This window comes from Corapipo altera, unplaced genomic scaffold (genome assembly GCF_003945725.1).
Source record: "Corapipo altera isolate COAL_440 unplaced genomic scaffold, ASM394572v1 49, whole genome shotgun sequence".
Lineage (NCBI taxonomy): Eukaryota > Metazoa > Chordata > Aves > Passeriformes > Pipridae > Corapipo > Corapipo altera.
The window spans coordinates 20,817,110-20,834,545 of NW_020884879.1; the positions used below are offsets into that span (position 1 = coordinate 20,817,110).

The 17,436-nt window shown below is 40.3% G+C and overlaps 1 protein-coding gene across 1 annotated transcript; it reads left to right on the top strand.

The window, feature by feature from the left end:
• The first annotated feature begins 471 nt into the window (after positions 1-471).
• CHMP4C (charged multivesicular body protein 4C) lies at positions 472-15,184 on the top strand. The gene is made up of 5 exons (XM_027638597.1): positions 472-751; positions 7,818-7,995; positions 9,237-9,351; positions 12,733-12,841; positions 15,020-15,184. Exons 1-5 carry the CDS (start codon positions 556-558, stop codon positions 15,082-15,084), a joined length of 663 nt encoding a protein of 220 aa, XP_027494398.1. The 5' UTR covers positions 472-555; the 3' UTR covers positions 15,085-15,184.
• Positions 15,185-17,436: the final 2,252 nt, after the last annotated feature.

Here is a 17,436-nt window from a genome sequence, read left to right on the forward strand (position 1 = left end):
TGATCAAGGGACTTGAGCATGTCTCTTACGAGTAAAGACTGAGAGAGTTAGGCTGAGGAAGAACTCTACTGTGCAGGTGACCGAGCACTGGAACAAGTTACCCAGAGAGAATGTCTGGCTGGAGACATTCAAGAACCGTCTGGACACAATCCTGTGCTCTAAGATGACTCTGCTTGAGCAGGGAGGTTGGACCAGATGACCCACTGTGGTCCCTTCTAACCTTACCATTCCGTGATTCTGTGACACGGGGAAAAAATGGGGGGGAAACACAAACTCAGCAGCCGCCTCCGCAGCGGGGGCACCACCCGCCCGACCCGGGTCCCTACGGCTGCCCCGCGGAGCTCCCCGGCTCCTCCTGCCCTGCCCGAAGGTGGCGGAGAGCAGCGGCAGCTCGGCCTCCTCGGGGCCGCCCTCGGGACCGCCCTGCCGCCAGGTGCGGTGCCGCCAGCCCTGGGCTCAGGAAGTGCCGTCACGGCTTGTGCCGGCCGGGGAGGTTTCTGCGGGCCGGGCCGGCTAGACCTTTCCGTCGGCGGTCGCCGAACCGGGACCGCCGCCATGAGCAAGATCTCCAGGTTTTTCAAGGGGGGCGGCTCGGCCGCCTCCAAGGGCCGCGGAGGGCCTTCGCCGCAGGAGGCTCTGGCCCGGCTGCGTGAGACGGAGGAGATGCTCAGCAAGAAGCAGGAGTACCTGGAGACGCGGATCGAGCGGGAGCTGGCGGTAGCCCGGCAGCACGGCACCAAGAACAGGCGAGGTGAGTGCGGGCCGGACCCCGCTGCCCTCCACCCCCGCCGGGCTTGCGAGGCTTTAAATCCCAGGGCTGGAGCGCCTCTGGGTCCTGGGGTTTGTTCGGAACGGGGGACTCGGGTCTCGCCGAGGCTGTGGCAGGGCCGGGTCAGCTGACTCCGCAGGTGTGCACTGTGAGTCGGCTGTGGGCTCCCAGCAAGTATCAAAACACGCGAGGCGGGATGGTCTTTGGCATCTGTTAGTGTTTAGTGTGGATTCATTATGGTGGGGTGGTAATAGGATGCTTTATTCCTCAGTAATTTACTGTCTGTGGTTCCCCATGCGATACACGTGCTTTGCACCACAGTGGATGCATGTGTCGGCTGGATAGCTAGAACGCAAAATGCTGCTGTTCAGTGTGGGGAGGGGATCACAGCTCGGAGATTGAGTATGGGTTGGGCAGGTGGAAAAGGAGCTGAAGGATGTGACGATCTCCTGTATTCATGAGTAAGTGCATATTATCCACACTGGTGGCAGCTGAGGAACAAAGTGATTCAGTGATTTGCCTCAAATCACGTAGGATGTACATGATACAACCAAAAAATGAACGATAGTTTAGAGCATTAGTGACTACTGTTCTGGGCTGGCGTTAGCTGCAAAGGAGAGATACTAAGGGGTAATAAGGTCTAGCTCCTGCATATACCGATGTTGTCATCTCTGGGAAGTAAATGATGGTAGTCAGTGTCTTGGGGATATAAAGGGCTTTGAGAAACAAGTTAATTACTTCCTGAAGTCCAGTAGAGGCCTGTTTGTCTATTCTGAAATGAATTTTTCTTTAAATGCTTTGAAACAGAAGAAAAATTAGAATTAAAAGTTTCTGATGTAATGACAAGGTAGCTTTTTGTCTGCTCTTTCTGTTATTTAATAATTTTAAAAATAATGCCATGTAACAGAACTTGTGAGGAGCTGCATGTTAGAAGTGTTTTGTTTAGCCCTATAATAAATATATTTGTAATACTTTAGCATTTAATAACTATTAGCAAAAGGCCATTTAACTTTAACTAACTTTTAGTTACAAAGGATTTAAAATCATGGATCAAGATGGGACAGGTTTGAAGGTACAGTCAGAGGGAGTAAAGCCAGTTGAGCAGCACATCTAAGCCAGGTACTCTGCAGCATGGGAACTGTCAGGGTTGTCACAGTCCTACACTTTTCTACTCCCCTGGCTTCAGCTGGAGTATCTCTGTGCTGTTGCAGTGAGCTAGTTCAGGAAGGTGATCCAACTGGAAACTAAGGCTGAGTTGATTGTGCAAAAGCCCAGTCTGCAGATCTGATGCAAGAAAACAGGCTGGTCTTTTGACTGTAGAAATTCCTGGTTAAATCCAAACATCCTGCTCTGGAACTTCATCCCAAACCTGGACTATAAACTGGCACATTTGCAGGAGGAAGAAATGCATCCTGCCTTACTCTTGTTCCCATGCTGCTCCCTTCCTTTCCCTTAGTAGAGCTCCCTGAAGGGTGTGTTTCAGAAAGCTGGATGCAGCTGTAAAATGTTGTGGGATTTTTGTCTGGATTATCTTTTTTACTCAGGGTAATTTAAATCCGCCTTATCCAGTTGCCATGGAAGCTGCATGGAGTGCTCATGTACCTGTGAAGGAGAGAATGGTACACAGGCAGGAATAAAAACTTGTTGGGAGAAGGTGGATCTGCTTCTCCTTTAACTCAGCTGGTTGATGCTGCTTTCAGGTGTTTGTTGGCCTTGTGCTTCAGGCATGCAATGTTTGATATCTGAAACTTTTCTTCCAAATCGTTTTTTGCACTTCTGTACTCAATATGCAATTCCCCTGGTTTTTAATTTATGAAATTGTTCATGGAGTGATGCTGCAGACTGGATTGTTGAGCTGATCATAGTTAAAAATACTCCCTTTTATCTTGTCAGTTGCTCAGGCACCAACAGTTAAGGACAGTAAAGAGGCAGGAGTAGGGCACGAAGTGCAGTGTGTGGCAGTTTTATCCATGCAAAAAGTGGTTCTAAAGCCAAAATGAGATAGTGTAAGTACAGTCAGAGGAGAAACGAGATAAACTAACCTTGCTGTGCCAGAGTGCTTGAATTTAGCAGGATAATGAGTGAACTGAAATCTCCAATAATGTCTTCATTTGATATGTCAATTGCTTTACAGTTTAATTGCTGTTGATTTACATATAACAGCATAATACATACGGTGTATTGTACTGTATAGTTCAGAGAAAATCTGTTCTAACCAGCATCTGTGTGTATATAACATTATGTAAACATACACACAAATGAGAGAATGAAGGTTTTAATCTACATTGCCTTGTTAATGTTTCAAAGGGACCTCACAGGTAATTTTTAATGTGGCTGTGTTTTTTTTTCTTAATTTTTACTTTTAATTTTGGTTTTCATTTTTCTTAATTGCATCTGTGGAGAAAGAAGCTTGTGGAAACTAAAATGGGACTGTTCGAGACTGGAGTAAGATTTCTATCTAGAGATAGAATTAGCATGATCTCATTTGATTTTTAGGTGCATGAGTCCGAGTCAGTAATACTAACACGAGAGAGCAGATTCAAGCACCAGCAATTTCTCATATGAGTTCATATGACTCTTGAATGGGTTCATGTGACATCAGTAGGCTTTACTTGATGTAAAAGCTGTAACGCGTTAGCTATGCAAATAGATGTGAAACATCACTTAAATACTTCTGGCTTTTCCTTTATGAAGTGAGTATCTCTGCAGTTCCTGTACCTAGTCTGAAATTGGCTATTAAATACATTTCCAGCATTCCCCATTAGTATCTTATTGTGGCTAGACAGCTTCAGGGTTTTTGAAACAACAGTGTTTGTTGGAATTTGTCCTGCAGAGGTTACGTGATGATAAGGAGTATTTTTTTTCACAGTTAACACTGCCTTTTAATCTCTTCCCATTTCACTCACACTTTTTGTGTGTGTTTTGTTTTGTTTTTTATCTCTTGCTGTACTTTTTGGGGTATCTCAGTTTCAGCCAGTACACAGCTGCCAACTCCATCGATGAACTGGCCTTTCTTCTCCATTATTTTGAAGGTCATACAGGAAAAATTAAAGGACAGAAAGTTATACTGGATATTTGAAAACTCTATTTAAAAGGAAACGTATTTTCTGAAGTGCACTAGTAACTGTGAAAATAACGTACCTATGAATGTGTGTTGTTTCAGCCTGGAGTCTTTCACAGATACTAAAAAAAAAAAATCTAAATGAAAGGAATAAAGTGAAGAGAAGCCATCCAGAATAGAATTAAATTTCAACTGTAAAGAACCACATAGTACTACTGAGGACAAAACCTTTGAAGAAAACTGAAATAGCAAGGAGGGGTTTACAGGTAGATGCTGTGTGTTATGTTCGTGCAGTGCTTATGTAGCCCTGTAGCATTCCTTTTCAGTGAGGTGGTTGTAACCAGGAGGCCACTGAAACCAAACAGTGGTGTGGCAGTTGTGTGTTATGGACAGGACAGTCATGCCTGTGGAAGGGTGCGGGACAGATTGGGAATGAGGGATTCTGGCAGGGAGGTAAGAGGAAGCCCTTAGTTGTGTCTTTGTTCTGCAAGTTGCAGCAACTGTTCTCTGATCTTCATGATCATGTTTAAAGTGTCTCGCCATGAACTGGAATACTCATAACTAGTTCAGTACATTATTGCTCTTGAATTCAGTTGTAACTGTGTGTGGCTTCCTCCACAAGGCTTTAAGGATTATGCATACTGGCAGTGAACTTAATTAGGGTCCTATGATTTTTATGGCCTCAGCAGCATTGCCTTTGGTTGTCCCTGGTGTAAGGGAGATCAGAAGTTGCAATCCATTGATCCCTTGCAGGACTGAAGTGGAGGTTTGTGAGGTATATCCAAGAATGAGATCCAGCATTTTCACAATGATGTTATGTCTTCTGAAGAAACACTTGTTTCCTTCTTCCTGGGAATTTTAAGGATTACTAGACAATCCGTTTATTTCTACTTCAGAAGATGAGATTATTGGTGCTTCCTGTACTCCGGAGTGTTGGTGATGGGCTTGACAGGTGAAGGCGTTGTTACCATGGTGCTCTCTTTTCGTTGTGATCTGTCATGAAACCGTGAGAAGGGTACCACAACTCTTCCTATTTCACTACTTTCCTTTTGAAACCTGGATACTCACTGTGGCCAGCATTACTATTGCCCAGCTGGCCATTTTTTCTTCTTTAATAAAGTATCACCATACTATTGATATTGGAAAAGTGCTCTTCTGTGTTTTAATAATAGTAGTTCATTCAGATGCATACTTAAACTGACATAATAGTCTTCTGTTGTTCCAGGCACTTATCTTGACTATAAAATAGAAGCTCACATTAAAAGCAGTTTTTCCTAATCTGTGAGCTGTATCCTGCTTGCTGGACTCAGAAGTACAGGAAATGTGCTAAAGCCCAGCCAAGGGTTAACCATTATGAAATGCAGGAGTTGAATCAGCTTCTTTGGAGCACAACTTCTTTGGAGCAGTATATGATACTGCTTTTTTCTTTTTTTTCTTTTTTCCTGGAGAAGACCTCCACCTCTTCCTGCTTCAATTGCTATTAATTACACTTGCTTCCTCAGACTCTGCTCCTGCTAGACCTATCCTCCCTGGGCTGTCTTCCTTTTTGAGATCTTTGGAATGGCCAGCACCATTTTTCAGTGCCATTCTTCATGATCTTCGTCAAAGTAAGTTTGTGTTCTGTGCTCAATTAATTCTTTTTTGAGAGATATGTTCTTCTGCAGTTTAGTAATTATAATGCAGTAGCATTATAATGCAGAAGCATTTTAATCCTGTAAGAATCACACAGAAAGTTTAAAATGCTTGTAATGTGCAGTAGAAAAGCACTAAACGTTCATGATACTCTGTAAAACACAGAAAAATAGATTTCAAATAACAAGGTAATACTCATGAATGGTCTAGGAGCTACTATAACAAACCACTGTGCAATAAAGGGCATTCATTTAATACAAATCAGGAAAATCATATAGTGTGATGTGGGGAATTGTTATGCCTTGGTTGATAATGAAGAAGAACGAATTAATTTCCTCTGAAGTGATTTATTCTGTAAGTTACTGGTAAAACTAAAGAGAATGAAGATAATATGTTGCACTACAGTAATGAGGAGAAGATGTTTATGAATAGGTGAAGTCAAGGACTTTAGCTTCTCCTGTGGTTTCTTAATTTGGGTGTGGTTTAATTAAATGATCTTCAGGATTTTAAAAACAACTGCTTTGTGTGTCACTACGGAAATCCATTTTCTCTCTGAGCAGCCAATAAAAACAGCACCATTGCAGAGTCCCATTTCTGAATAATGCTGGCTGGAAATACTGCCCTGTGGTAGATGCTTATTTCAATTGAAGCCTTTCTGCATCAGCTGGTTAGTGCTCCTCTGTCCACAGGGCTTTAGGGTCCTCTCTGGCACAGCTCGTGTTAGTTACAGTTTCAGACTTTTATATTTGTCTGTAATCTCTAGCTTCCTAGGAAGAATCCAGGATCAAATTTGATTTGAGGAAAGCTAAGTGTTAGTGTGCTAACACTACCAATAATAAGCATCAATAAATAGGAAAATAATAAGTACATAAAGTTTGTTTAGGATTAAGTAAAAATGATTTATTTTGGAATTGCCAGTGAGAATTTTACAATTCTCACATTTGCCATTTGCAAGACATCATCTGGTGTTCAAGCATCTTCTGTGGAACATGCATGATCTTTGGACCATCCCCCAAAACCTGGGAAAACCTTGAACCTGAATACTGTGATTAATGTGTTATGATTGCGGTTTGCTGTCCTGAAACATCGTACTGCATGTTCTAGAATCTTAGCCTGTGTGAATGCCTGTCCTTGCACAGCTCCTAGTGTGCGGTTCTGACCATGTTGATTCAAGCATTTGTCAACTAAGCACTAATTTTTGTAGTGTGTTGTTACACATCAAAAATCTATGCCCCCTCTTTGGAGAGATCCTAACTTCATTTGAAAAGTTGTGTACCCCAGTGTGAAGGTTCAGTATCATTGTACATGAGCAATTATTTGAAAGGATGGCAACAGTAGTTGCTGCTGTTGATTGAGTCTGAGGGGCTGCACGCCGTTGCTTGCAGGCTCTGAACCTGATTAAAAAATTAAATGTAGAAGACGAGGGGAGGAATTTGGGTGTAAATAGCATTGAAAAAACAATGGGTTAACTCAGTCTCCTGGTTTTGTTTGGTGGGTTTTTTGCCTAGCACATCTCTAGTTTGCAAGGGACAGTGGTGAGGAAATGCTTGTGGTGAGATTGTGTGTGTTCCACACCCTGAGGCCAAGAGAAAGTCCCAAGTTCTGGTAATGATTTACTCTGAGCAAAGTATGCTGCTCATAACTTAGCAAATATAAAAGACTAATCTCGATAATTTACAAAGATACTGGGGTGTAGCTGAGTTTGACTGTGCCTTTGTCTACAAAGTTCTATATGTTTTCAGATTCTAAGGTTTAAAGATCATCTTCCTAAGTGATTGTAAGAAATAGATGCAGCTGAAAGCCAGAGAAATGTGAGTCCTCCTTTGATCCAACCCACCTGCCTGGTCGGGCCATTTGGGCTTTCCATGGCACTTCACAGTTACTGCTGTTGAGACAAAGTTTAGAAAGCAGCACTGCTGGAGGTGTGGTTATCATGACAGATCTTCTTATGCTGTCTTCTTTAGTTTTTGCTTATGTTTTGCAACTTCTTCTTTTCTCCTTTCCTGTGTTTTCTCCTTTCTCACTCTTCTCTCATGTTTTTCTCTTTCTTCCCCATTTTCTCTACTCTGCCTGTGTGCACAGGATGGAGTTCAAGATCTCCCGCAGTGGAGGAAGAAGCTGCTCTTCCCTGTGGTTCTAAAAGGAGTTAATCTAAAAGAGGCTTCCCAGCATGTTCATGCAACAGCATGTTGGTGATAAACAGGCTGCTGATGTGGTGTGGTCAAAGTTTGTCTCCCTGCTAGTAAGGTAGGAGGGTGAGAATTATAAATTCTGGAGGTCAGCTTGGTGCTGAACTACTTGGCCTTGCATTTTGCTATGAAAACACACAGTGCACTTTGCCTCTTCCTATTCCAGCTGCCTTACAAGCACTGAAGAGGAAAAAGAGATATGAGAAACAGTTGAGTCAAATTGATGGGACGCTTTCGACCATTGAGTTCCAGAGAGAGGCATTGGAAAATTCCCACACGAACACAGAAGTGCTCAAGAATATGGGTTATGCTGCACAAGCTATGAAAAAAGTACATGAAAATATGTAAGTGCTTTCTAATAGCTTTCAAGTTGAGCTTATTGACCACTTTCAAACTATTCCATCACTGCAGACTGTTGTATCGAGTTAGACAGTTTTTACTTCATTTTTGGTTCAGGCATCTGATGTAAGGAATGCTATTGGTGCTGCAGTGTTATATTTGGCAAAAAAATATCTTTTCTTAACATCGAGTCTAAAAGGAAGTTTACTTAGCTAGTGAGATCTGTGTGTTACCTGTTTTTTATTGTCTATCTTGGCAGTGGAGACTGGCCTCTGCCCTTGGTTTGTCCAGAAGAAAATTTAGTTATAGAAACTAAGTGAACTCTTTTCCTCAGAATCCATAAGCTAGATTGTGGGATTCAAAGTACTGATTAGACTCGAATAAAAAATATGACATGGACAAAGAAAATTACTCTCTTTTTTTTCTTTTATATGCCCTATGTTGTTTCAAGGGGTGTTTTCCTGCCTGAATAAACAGAGTTAAATCAAAAAGGTTTTTCTGGAAGAAGCAAACAGGAATTGAAACAATAATGAAGTTAATAATAAGGGGAAGTCTTTAAATGGGGTACAGTTCTCTTAAGTTGCCCTCGGTTCTGGTGAAAGCTTAACATCAAGAAAGATCCATGTAATCATAGAATGGATTGGCTTAGAGGTGACCTTTAAATGTCATCTTGTCCAAACACCCTGCGGTGAACAGGGACATCCTCCACCAGATCATGTTGCTCAGAGTCTGTCCAGCCTGACTTAGAATGTTTCCAGTGTTTCACCACCCTCATTTTACCACCTTCTTCCTTGTGTCAAGTCTAAATTGACCCTCTTTTAGTTTAAAGCCATTACCCTCTGGCCTATTGCAACAGGCCCTGCAAAAATGTTATTGCTATCTTTCTTAGAAGCTCCTTTTAAGTACTGAATGTAAAGTACTCCCATAAAGATACTGACCTTGGGGGATCTGCCCAGGGGTGTGACTGTTGCTTGGCAGAGGTCTGAGAAGCCCCGAGGGGGAGAGAGACACACTGCTGCAGCTTAACTTTAGTTATAATCCCAAAGTGAAAGAAGTTGGATTGGCCAAAGCACACAGAAGCTTTTAGTGTAGGTGTTAAGGTCTGGGTGAGGAAATTATTCCCTGTGAGTTCTGCTGTTTATACAGCCATGGGCAGAAAAAGAAAATAGGGTCTGTTCCAGTGAGTCTCTTCTGTAGGATTTGAATGATGTATCTCTAAAAATATGTTTCCATGTTATCTTTCCAGGGACTTGAACAAAATTGATGATTTGATGCAAGATATCACTGAACAGCAAGATGTTGCCCAGGAAATTTCAGATGCTATCTCAAACCGAGCCACCTTTGGTGATGAATTTGATGAGGTTAGTACTTCAGGCCTGTGAGTTTTAGTTGTTAGATGACTCCACAGTTATTGGTTGTGCAGTGGTTTGTTTCTTAAAAGGTGTGGATGTGAAATTCCTTGGTTTTATCTAGGACAAGTGTATAATTTTTATATAAATATAAAAATTAAATATGTTAATATATAAAATATATACTAAAATATATATGTAAATTATAAAAACTACTTTTATTTATATATAAATTTTAAGAAAAGCATTTTTAACTACACTCCTGTACTTGTTTTTCTCATTTGAACCATGGAAGGAGGAGATCACTAAAACATGTAATTTGTACTACTCTAAGTGGACACTGAAACATATAATTTTTTGTGGCCCAAATAGACATCCGTTTGACTAAGTGCAGTTCCTGCGCTGTGAAGAGGCTGCTGTTCACAGTTCTGAATATTTGGACCATTTTTAAGGTCATTTTTGGTGCTGGGAGATGCAGGTCCTTTCCTTTTTTTTCCAGATTTTCTACAGAAGTAGAAGCATTATATAGAAGTAATACCCGTTGGAGGCAATAAGGTTTCTTCCTTGAGCTCTTTTCTTCTGAAATGCCCACAAGGCATTTAGGAGCTTCTGAAAATTTGTTGCAGTAACTTTCATCCAGTGCCCCTGGATTTGGTTTTGTATATCTAAGCACGTTATTACTTGTTTCTGATCCAGCTGTGGCTGAGGACTCAAGGGTCAAGGGTACTCAACATTCTTGTGATCTGTGAAATGCAGAACTGGGGATCAGGTTCAGCATCACAGCAGTTTGGTTTTTTTTTTGTGGGTTTTTTTTTTTTTTGTGTGTTTTTTTTTTTTTTTTCAATTTTGTTGATTTGGGATCATCAGGGATCATTTGAAGAATGTCCTGAATAATCAAACAACTCACTCTATCCTTAACTAATTTATTCCTGTATACCCAAATGGACAACAAAGAAAAATATAAGTGTGATATCGTACATATTTGCTTGACTAGGAGGAAGGGGAGGTTTCATTCAATAGTTATAATTTGTTGAAAATAGGAATAATTCTTTGTATTTTGTTCCCATTATCTGCTTTCCTGTTTTTCCACTTCAAATGTAAATAGACTTTCCAAGAAACATGTGCATTACTGGAACAAGGAATGAGATTTGGCTTATATAAACTGGGCTTCAAACAATTGAAAAACATACTACCATCCCAAGCAGATGTACGGTGTCTTTCTTTTCATCAGTACTTAACTTTTGGGGGCCTAGCCTTAGTAAGCATGTTTTAGATTGATCTGAAAGTTCCTAAGAGGTACTAGTCTAAGTTGATGTGCATGGTTCCTGTTCTGGGACTTAAGCCACTGGCACATGGGACATCTTTGTACCAGTACCTGCTTTTGCATAGGAGCCTAATACTTATAGCACTTGGGCAGTAAGTGGAAAATCTGGTTTGCAGGCCACTGCAGCTTGAGAGTGCTAGAATCAATGACTTAATTGCTCAGTTATGAGGTGATTTGTGTTGAAGGATGATATTTAATTTTATTGTTTTTGGAGGATGTTTTGACCACACAATTGGATGCATTTTCTCTTCACTCATGTGCCTTGGGTGTAAGGAGATCATGGAAGCATGTGATTTCTCCTGCTCCAGACAGGCACAGAAACATAAGGGCTCTTTCTCCCTGGGTTGACACAGTGTTTGTCATGAAGAATGCAAAAAAGGTCTGTCCTGCCTGAGTAGAATGCTCTCTGGGAGGGGTGATCCTTGCCTGGAGTCCTGTTTCTGATAATCAAATGTGAAATACACACCATCCAGCGGACAAAGCCTGGAAACTGCAAGTTCACATAGTGTCTTCCCTCTGCTCTTGCAGAGGCCTAGGTTCAAGAGGAGAAAGGGGATTTGTTGTAGCTATTGCAATGCTCCACAGCCTACTTGTAGAACAATTTTTGAGTTGTGGGAAATTAGTAGCTAAGTCTATTCTCGAGAATGAAAAGAACTTAAAACTAGAGTCTCCACTTAGAGAGCAAATGTTCTAGCCTTTACATTATTATGTTAAAGGTGTAAGCTCATGATCATTGTTTCATTCACATCTTTTTTAAAGAATGCTTGTCGTGACTGACACTTCCTCTTAATTGTTTTCTTGTTCAGTGGAGGTTGGAAAGGACTGATTTGGCATGGAAGGGGGTTAGATGACCATCTGGAATTTTTCAGAAATACCTTTTGCCATTGACTTCACAACAGCTTGGACACTAACTTTTTAAGAAGCTTGTATTCACAGCACTGAGACACTTAAAGTACAAGCAGATTTGCAATTCAGCTAAATGCTTAAGTAAAACAGGGGGCTCCAACTTGCACATTTCCTTGAGAGATCAGCTGGGAATTGAACATCATCAGGTGTAAACCTGACGCTGAAATTTTTAGATCATATCCAAGGATTTGCACTGTAAACTAGGGCAGGTAGGCCAACTGTAGCCATTTTTTGGCCATAAATTATAAAACCATGAGAAAGTAAATCTAGGTAGGAAGGCCAGTGATGGCTATGTAGCTATCATTTTAACTTCTGCATTCGTGATAAACAAAGTATAAATGTGTAGGCAAAGCCTGTTTCACTACCTTGTAGCTCTTTGCTACACAAACACATTTTCCTCAACCACTTTTGCCCATTGTTTCTTTTTAAACCATTTTATCAGTGTGGCAAAGGTCCATTTCTCTACAAATGATGTTAACATTTAGCTTCCTTTCTTTAGGAAACTCCAGCCAAGGAGTAGGTTCTTTGCTTTTTTAAGAAGTGTACAGCTTTTTTATTTTTAGCATTATACAAGTGGATTAGATCATCTGTCCAAATCAGCTTCTGCAGCTGAAACCCCAAGAGTGTTGTGTGCTTCAAGAGTGAATAGCAGGACCCAGAGGACAGTTCTGATTCCAGTGCTGCTTTGAAATTATATATAATCCTGGAGTTGTGTTATAAGGCTAAAGCATAATGTTTAATGGCAGTCTGCCTTAAAACCAGTGGAAGCTGTTTGCTTTTTAAAATGGGAGAAATAGCATGTTAAAATTAGAATCCATTGAAGAGTACAGTGTCTAGATTTGGAACAAACCTAAGGACAGCAGAGAAGCTTTTTCCCCACTGTGTTTGCCTTTTTTACAAGTACCGTACTGCTGTCAGTTTTGTTTCTAATTTTGTTCTTTGTCCTGTTTCTAACTTCCGTGGTCCTTCTTTCAATCTTCAATTAAGGTTTATCATTATTGCCCATATTTAGTAAAAATTATACTTCTAATATGCTGAGTTTTGATATGTGTTTTTAGGTGTAAATTGTTTCTTCAATAGTGCTTTGCTATATTTAAATGTGCCCTTGCCTCCGATCCCTGTCAGTACAATGAATTTGTAAGTAATGTTTTCCTTGAATTTAGGATGAGTTGATGGCAGAGTTAGAAGAACTGGAGCAAGAAGAACTGAACAAGGGAATGAGAGATGTCAGGTTGCCAAGTGTTCCGTCCACATCGCTGCCTTCTCGCCCTGGTAAACTGCCTGCTTGCCATTTTACATTTCTCATTATTAAATCATACTGTGAGAAAGGGGAGAGGAAAAGAGAGTTTCAGATATATATTTAACTCTGTTTTAACTTTTTAAGTGTTATAAATTCCTTTTCTTACCTTTGTATCTGTTTAACAGAAAAAGCAGTGTAAATCTGTTTTTCTCCATGAAAGCATGTAGGGTTAAATTCTCTGTAGATTTGGGGAGACAGACTCAGGGAACTTGACCTTGACCTTGCAGATATACTGATGAATCTCCAACTTAAATGTAGTGAGATTATTGAGCAATGGGAAGACCTTTTTTTTTTTTTTTGCAATTAAATCCTTAGTCTCTTTTAATTAGTCTGACCTAGATTCAAAATGTTAGCATCACAAGGATCCAGCTTTGTGGGGTAGTGGTTTGATATTTGCCACTGGTGTTTTAATTAGAAAGGAAGGAGGCAGCAGGAAGCACACATTTAAAGAAATATTTTCATTCCTTTGCTTGCTTTCTACTGAACAGGCTTATTCCTGTAGTCTTATTTTTCTGTAGTTCTGCCTTGTTCATTTTGAATTAAGCCAGAGTCAGACAACCTTTACTCCACCTTTCACCATATCCCTGTTGTCCTCTATCAGCTGAAAGATTTGCTGTGTACCGAGGCTAGTAAAAGAATATAAATATTTCATGGTAAGGGCAGCACACACGTGACACAGGTTGTTTATGGTGTGTTCTGCAGAACAGGTTACCTAGACCAGGCTGACTCATAGACTATTACATGTGTTTTGGCAGATGGCATTTAAATGCTGAGATGTAGTTTCAAACATTCAGAGTGAGATTGTGGCATCATATACAGAAGTCAACTGCAGAACAGCTAGTAAAAAAAAAATTTAAAAATTTAGAAAAGCAGTGCAAATTGCACTCTGGTCAATTATGGTTTGTTCATTCATTGTCCTTCCAACTATGGCAGTTGACATTTTTATTAAATCCAGGCTATCTTCATGTACTTCTCACTATCTTAATTTTCTACTTCATCTGTCTGTATGGTTACTTCAGGCAAAATTAGCTGGTTACAGTTATATAGTTTAAGGCCTTGCAAAACTGGCTTATGTTTTCTGAAACTCGGTGCTTACAAAAGCACAAGCAAAATCAGTACAGTTAATGGATCTATAATGCTTCCAATTAGAGATGCATGTTACCCTCCTGATCTTGAAGATGGGGAAACTGTGAATGGAGCAAGTCACAGTGACCTTCCCCAGTCACACAATGAGCCTGTGGCATTTGCAGAATAGGGACAGGACCTGTGGTCTCCTGCATCCTTTTCCTGAAGGTGGTAGCTGCAGTCCCACCCCCCCATCCCCAAACACGGTGGCTCCTGCAGGCAGGAGCCAGCTGGCTGCTGTAAACTTGCACAGGAGGGTGATGCACCCAGCAACAGTGTTCCACTGGTGTTGGGAGAGGTGCCAGTCCTGACACACAGCCCACACACAGATGGAGACAGCTTGAGATTGAACCTGGGCTGTAGGGCATCTAGTCAGCAAATGAAGACTACTTGGGCAAGGTTTTAGTTTGGTGAATGCAGATGTGTGATAGGACATTTGGGTGCAAAGGGAGAAAGTCTGTGTGGGAGCTGATACAGAGCTGGGGATTGCTGATGCTGTGAACACAGTAGTTAACCGATGTCACCTGAGCATAGTAAGTTCAGGAATTTCTTTGTCCCTTTTAATAAATGACACCTCCCTTTAAAATGAGATGAGTTCATCTGGAGACTGGACTTGCATATGCAGAACCTTTCAGCCCTAAATGGAAAGGTAGCAGGATGTGCAGCTGGCTGGGGTAGGTCACTCGTGCCTGTTTACATGGTGGTGAGAGAACTGGCAGCATTCTTGTGGGCATTTTCTGTCTGTGACAGCTTTTAGAGATTAAATGTATTTTCTGCAGGAGCCTTTTAGTAGGAATTACATCAGACCTGTATTTTTAACTTCGGGGTTATGTGTGAGATAATGGTAAGGCAAAATAGTCACATCACTCATGAGCTTCATTCCTGTATTATCCATGTTCAACTTGCTACTCAGTAAATTGATCTGAGATCTTCAAACTGAAAAGCACTATGCAAGTCCTCATGCTAACAGATAAAATGGTTCTGACTGTTACATTAGTTGATGATTATTGTCTCTTTCTCTGCAGCATCAACCAGAAGGAGAGCAGAGGATGAAGATGAAATGAAGAAGTTAGCTGCCTGGGCTTCATAAGAGGATGGTCTTTTTATAACACTGTGCATTATAGTGCAAGTGTAAAGAGCTGCAATGCTGTTTTATAACCTTACTGATTTAATGTGGTTGCATTTCATACAGGCTGGGTTTTTTATGGCTGATCTAACTAACAATACTGTTACTGCCATATTACAAAACTAGTTTAAAAAACAGCAAACAAAAATTGCAATAGTTTCTAAAACCTCCAAGCGTCAATTTTTTTTCAGCATCGGTCAGAGATTTGTTTTGTTATTAGTAAGAGTTTTTATTATTTTTATTTATATTTTACCATATCTTCTGGTTTGTAAAACCTATGTGCCTCACTTACGCACAGATCTGGATTCACTGTTGAAATGAGAAAGTTAAGTAAGTCATCAGTGTCCTATACTAAAGGGTTATTTGGTTCAGACTATTTGAATATTAGCTGTTTTCAGCTTTATACATGCCCTGACTTGCAAGTTCCTTTGAGCCCAAGAGCTAACAGCTATTCCTTTGGGCATAAAGATTTAAACATCTGCCTGGAGCAACTTATGGTGTCCTAGATATTAAGAGGAGACTCTTCTGTAGGTTTTCTGAAGTGGGATAGGTTGTTTTGTTTTAACTTTGGCAAAAACATCCCATGTACTTCTATAGGTCAGCTTGAATTGCATTTTGAACTATTTCCAACTTGGTTGTAGAATTACAGTGATTGAAGAAAATGAAATGTCCAAGTTCATATAGATCCCTGCCAAACAAAACTGATTTTCACTAACCCTGTCAAAAATCCAGAAGAAATTTCTGTCTATTTTTCCTCTACCTTGTCTTTCTAGGGTGAGTCTTTACTTTCTATGGTAATACTCATCCTCAACGGAATTAGTAACACATTTTTAATGATATAATTTCAAAATAGTTCTAATTTCTGAGCATTTGGGTCTTTTCTCTTACTCAGTTCATGATTGGAAGTAATACTGGTGCATTGCACTTGAAATGCCTTTTAAACCCTGGTTAAAAGTTCTGGATTACTTGTAAAGTTGATAAGTTATTGCCCAAGTGACAGTTTTTTGCCTAAGGAACAAATGGCACTCTTGAGTGCTAAACTACCGCATATATGGGAAATCACTGTTCAAATGCCAGCCAAAAATTAAATAGGCTGCTTTGTACTTAGAAAGTTTATTAAATAAGACTGAAGCTCTATGCTAGTAGCCTGCTGTCAATCACAATGAAATACTAAAACACTGGAGTTCCTAGGGGTGTAGGAAGCAGTCCTTGATCTAGGTTTCTTATTTTCTAATGAATTTAAATTTTACTGATGATTGAACCATTTGGGGAATAGGGGGACACTTGGTTTCTGTAGATCTGTAGCAAAAGAAGACTGACCCCTTCTCCTGTGGACTTCAGCCTGTGATTTGTTGGGTGTTTAGCTTTGACAGGCTACAATAATCTTCAATGCAGTGGATTTTGGGTTAAGCATAAGGAAATGTGTGTTTCTGGACATGGCATACTTAGAACCTTTCAAGATGAGTTCCATGGATGAAACCCAAAATGTATAAACCCTGTGGAGAGATTTAGTTTATCAGGACTTTCATTATCTGTGGTGGAGTTGCTTTTGGTTTGTATCCATATGAAAGGTGAATCAAACCTTGCCACTTTACTTCAGATAAATTTCCTACTGGAAAAAATTAAGTGTGTGAATTCTGTCCTAAATTTTGGAGGTACCAGGAAAATTGTCTGGGTTTTTTGTGAGTAAAGAAGATCTGGAACTATTAAATTTTTTGTTTTAAAAACAAAACCAAAAAAGAAGGAAAGAAAGAAAGAACTGCCGTAAATTTAAAAATACATTTTCAACTTTCAGCAGGAAACCAAACACTAATAAAATGTTACTGGTTTTAATGCTTGATGAAATTCAGGATGAGATGATCCTGAAAGCAGGATTATTTTACAAAATAACAAATATTCTGAGTTACTTGAAATCCATTTGCTAATTTTTCTGGCTTGAATCCTGTTTTCAAGGTGTGCAGTCTATGCAAGTCTCTGAACTGGGTACAGAATGTATTAGCATGCACTAGTTGCGTCACTGTGCAAGGCTGGCTGTGTGCTTGTGGACACTTGTGCTTTTGCTAAATACGAGGCTGTGCCAACATAGTCCCATGGTTACTTGGAAAAACTGGCTTTTAGCATCTGTTCTTGATCAAATTAGTAGCTTACCAATACTTGGCACTTATGTAGCACTTGGCATACTTGAAGTGCTCTGCAACCTAACCAAAATAGGTCTGTTAAGCCTCCAGTTTGATACTAAAGTGACTTTCAGTCTGCTTTGGAAAATGTGGACCTGCCGTTTTTGTGTAACCATTTTCCATGTGAACACCCTTCACG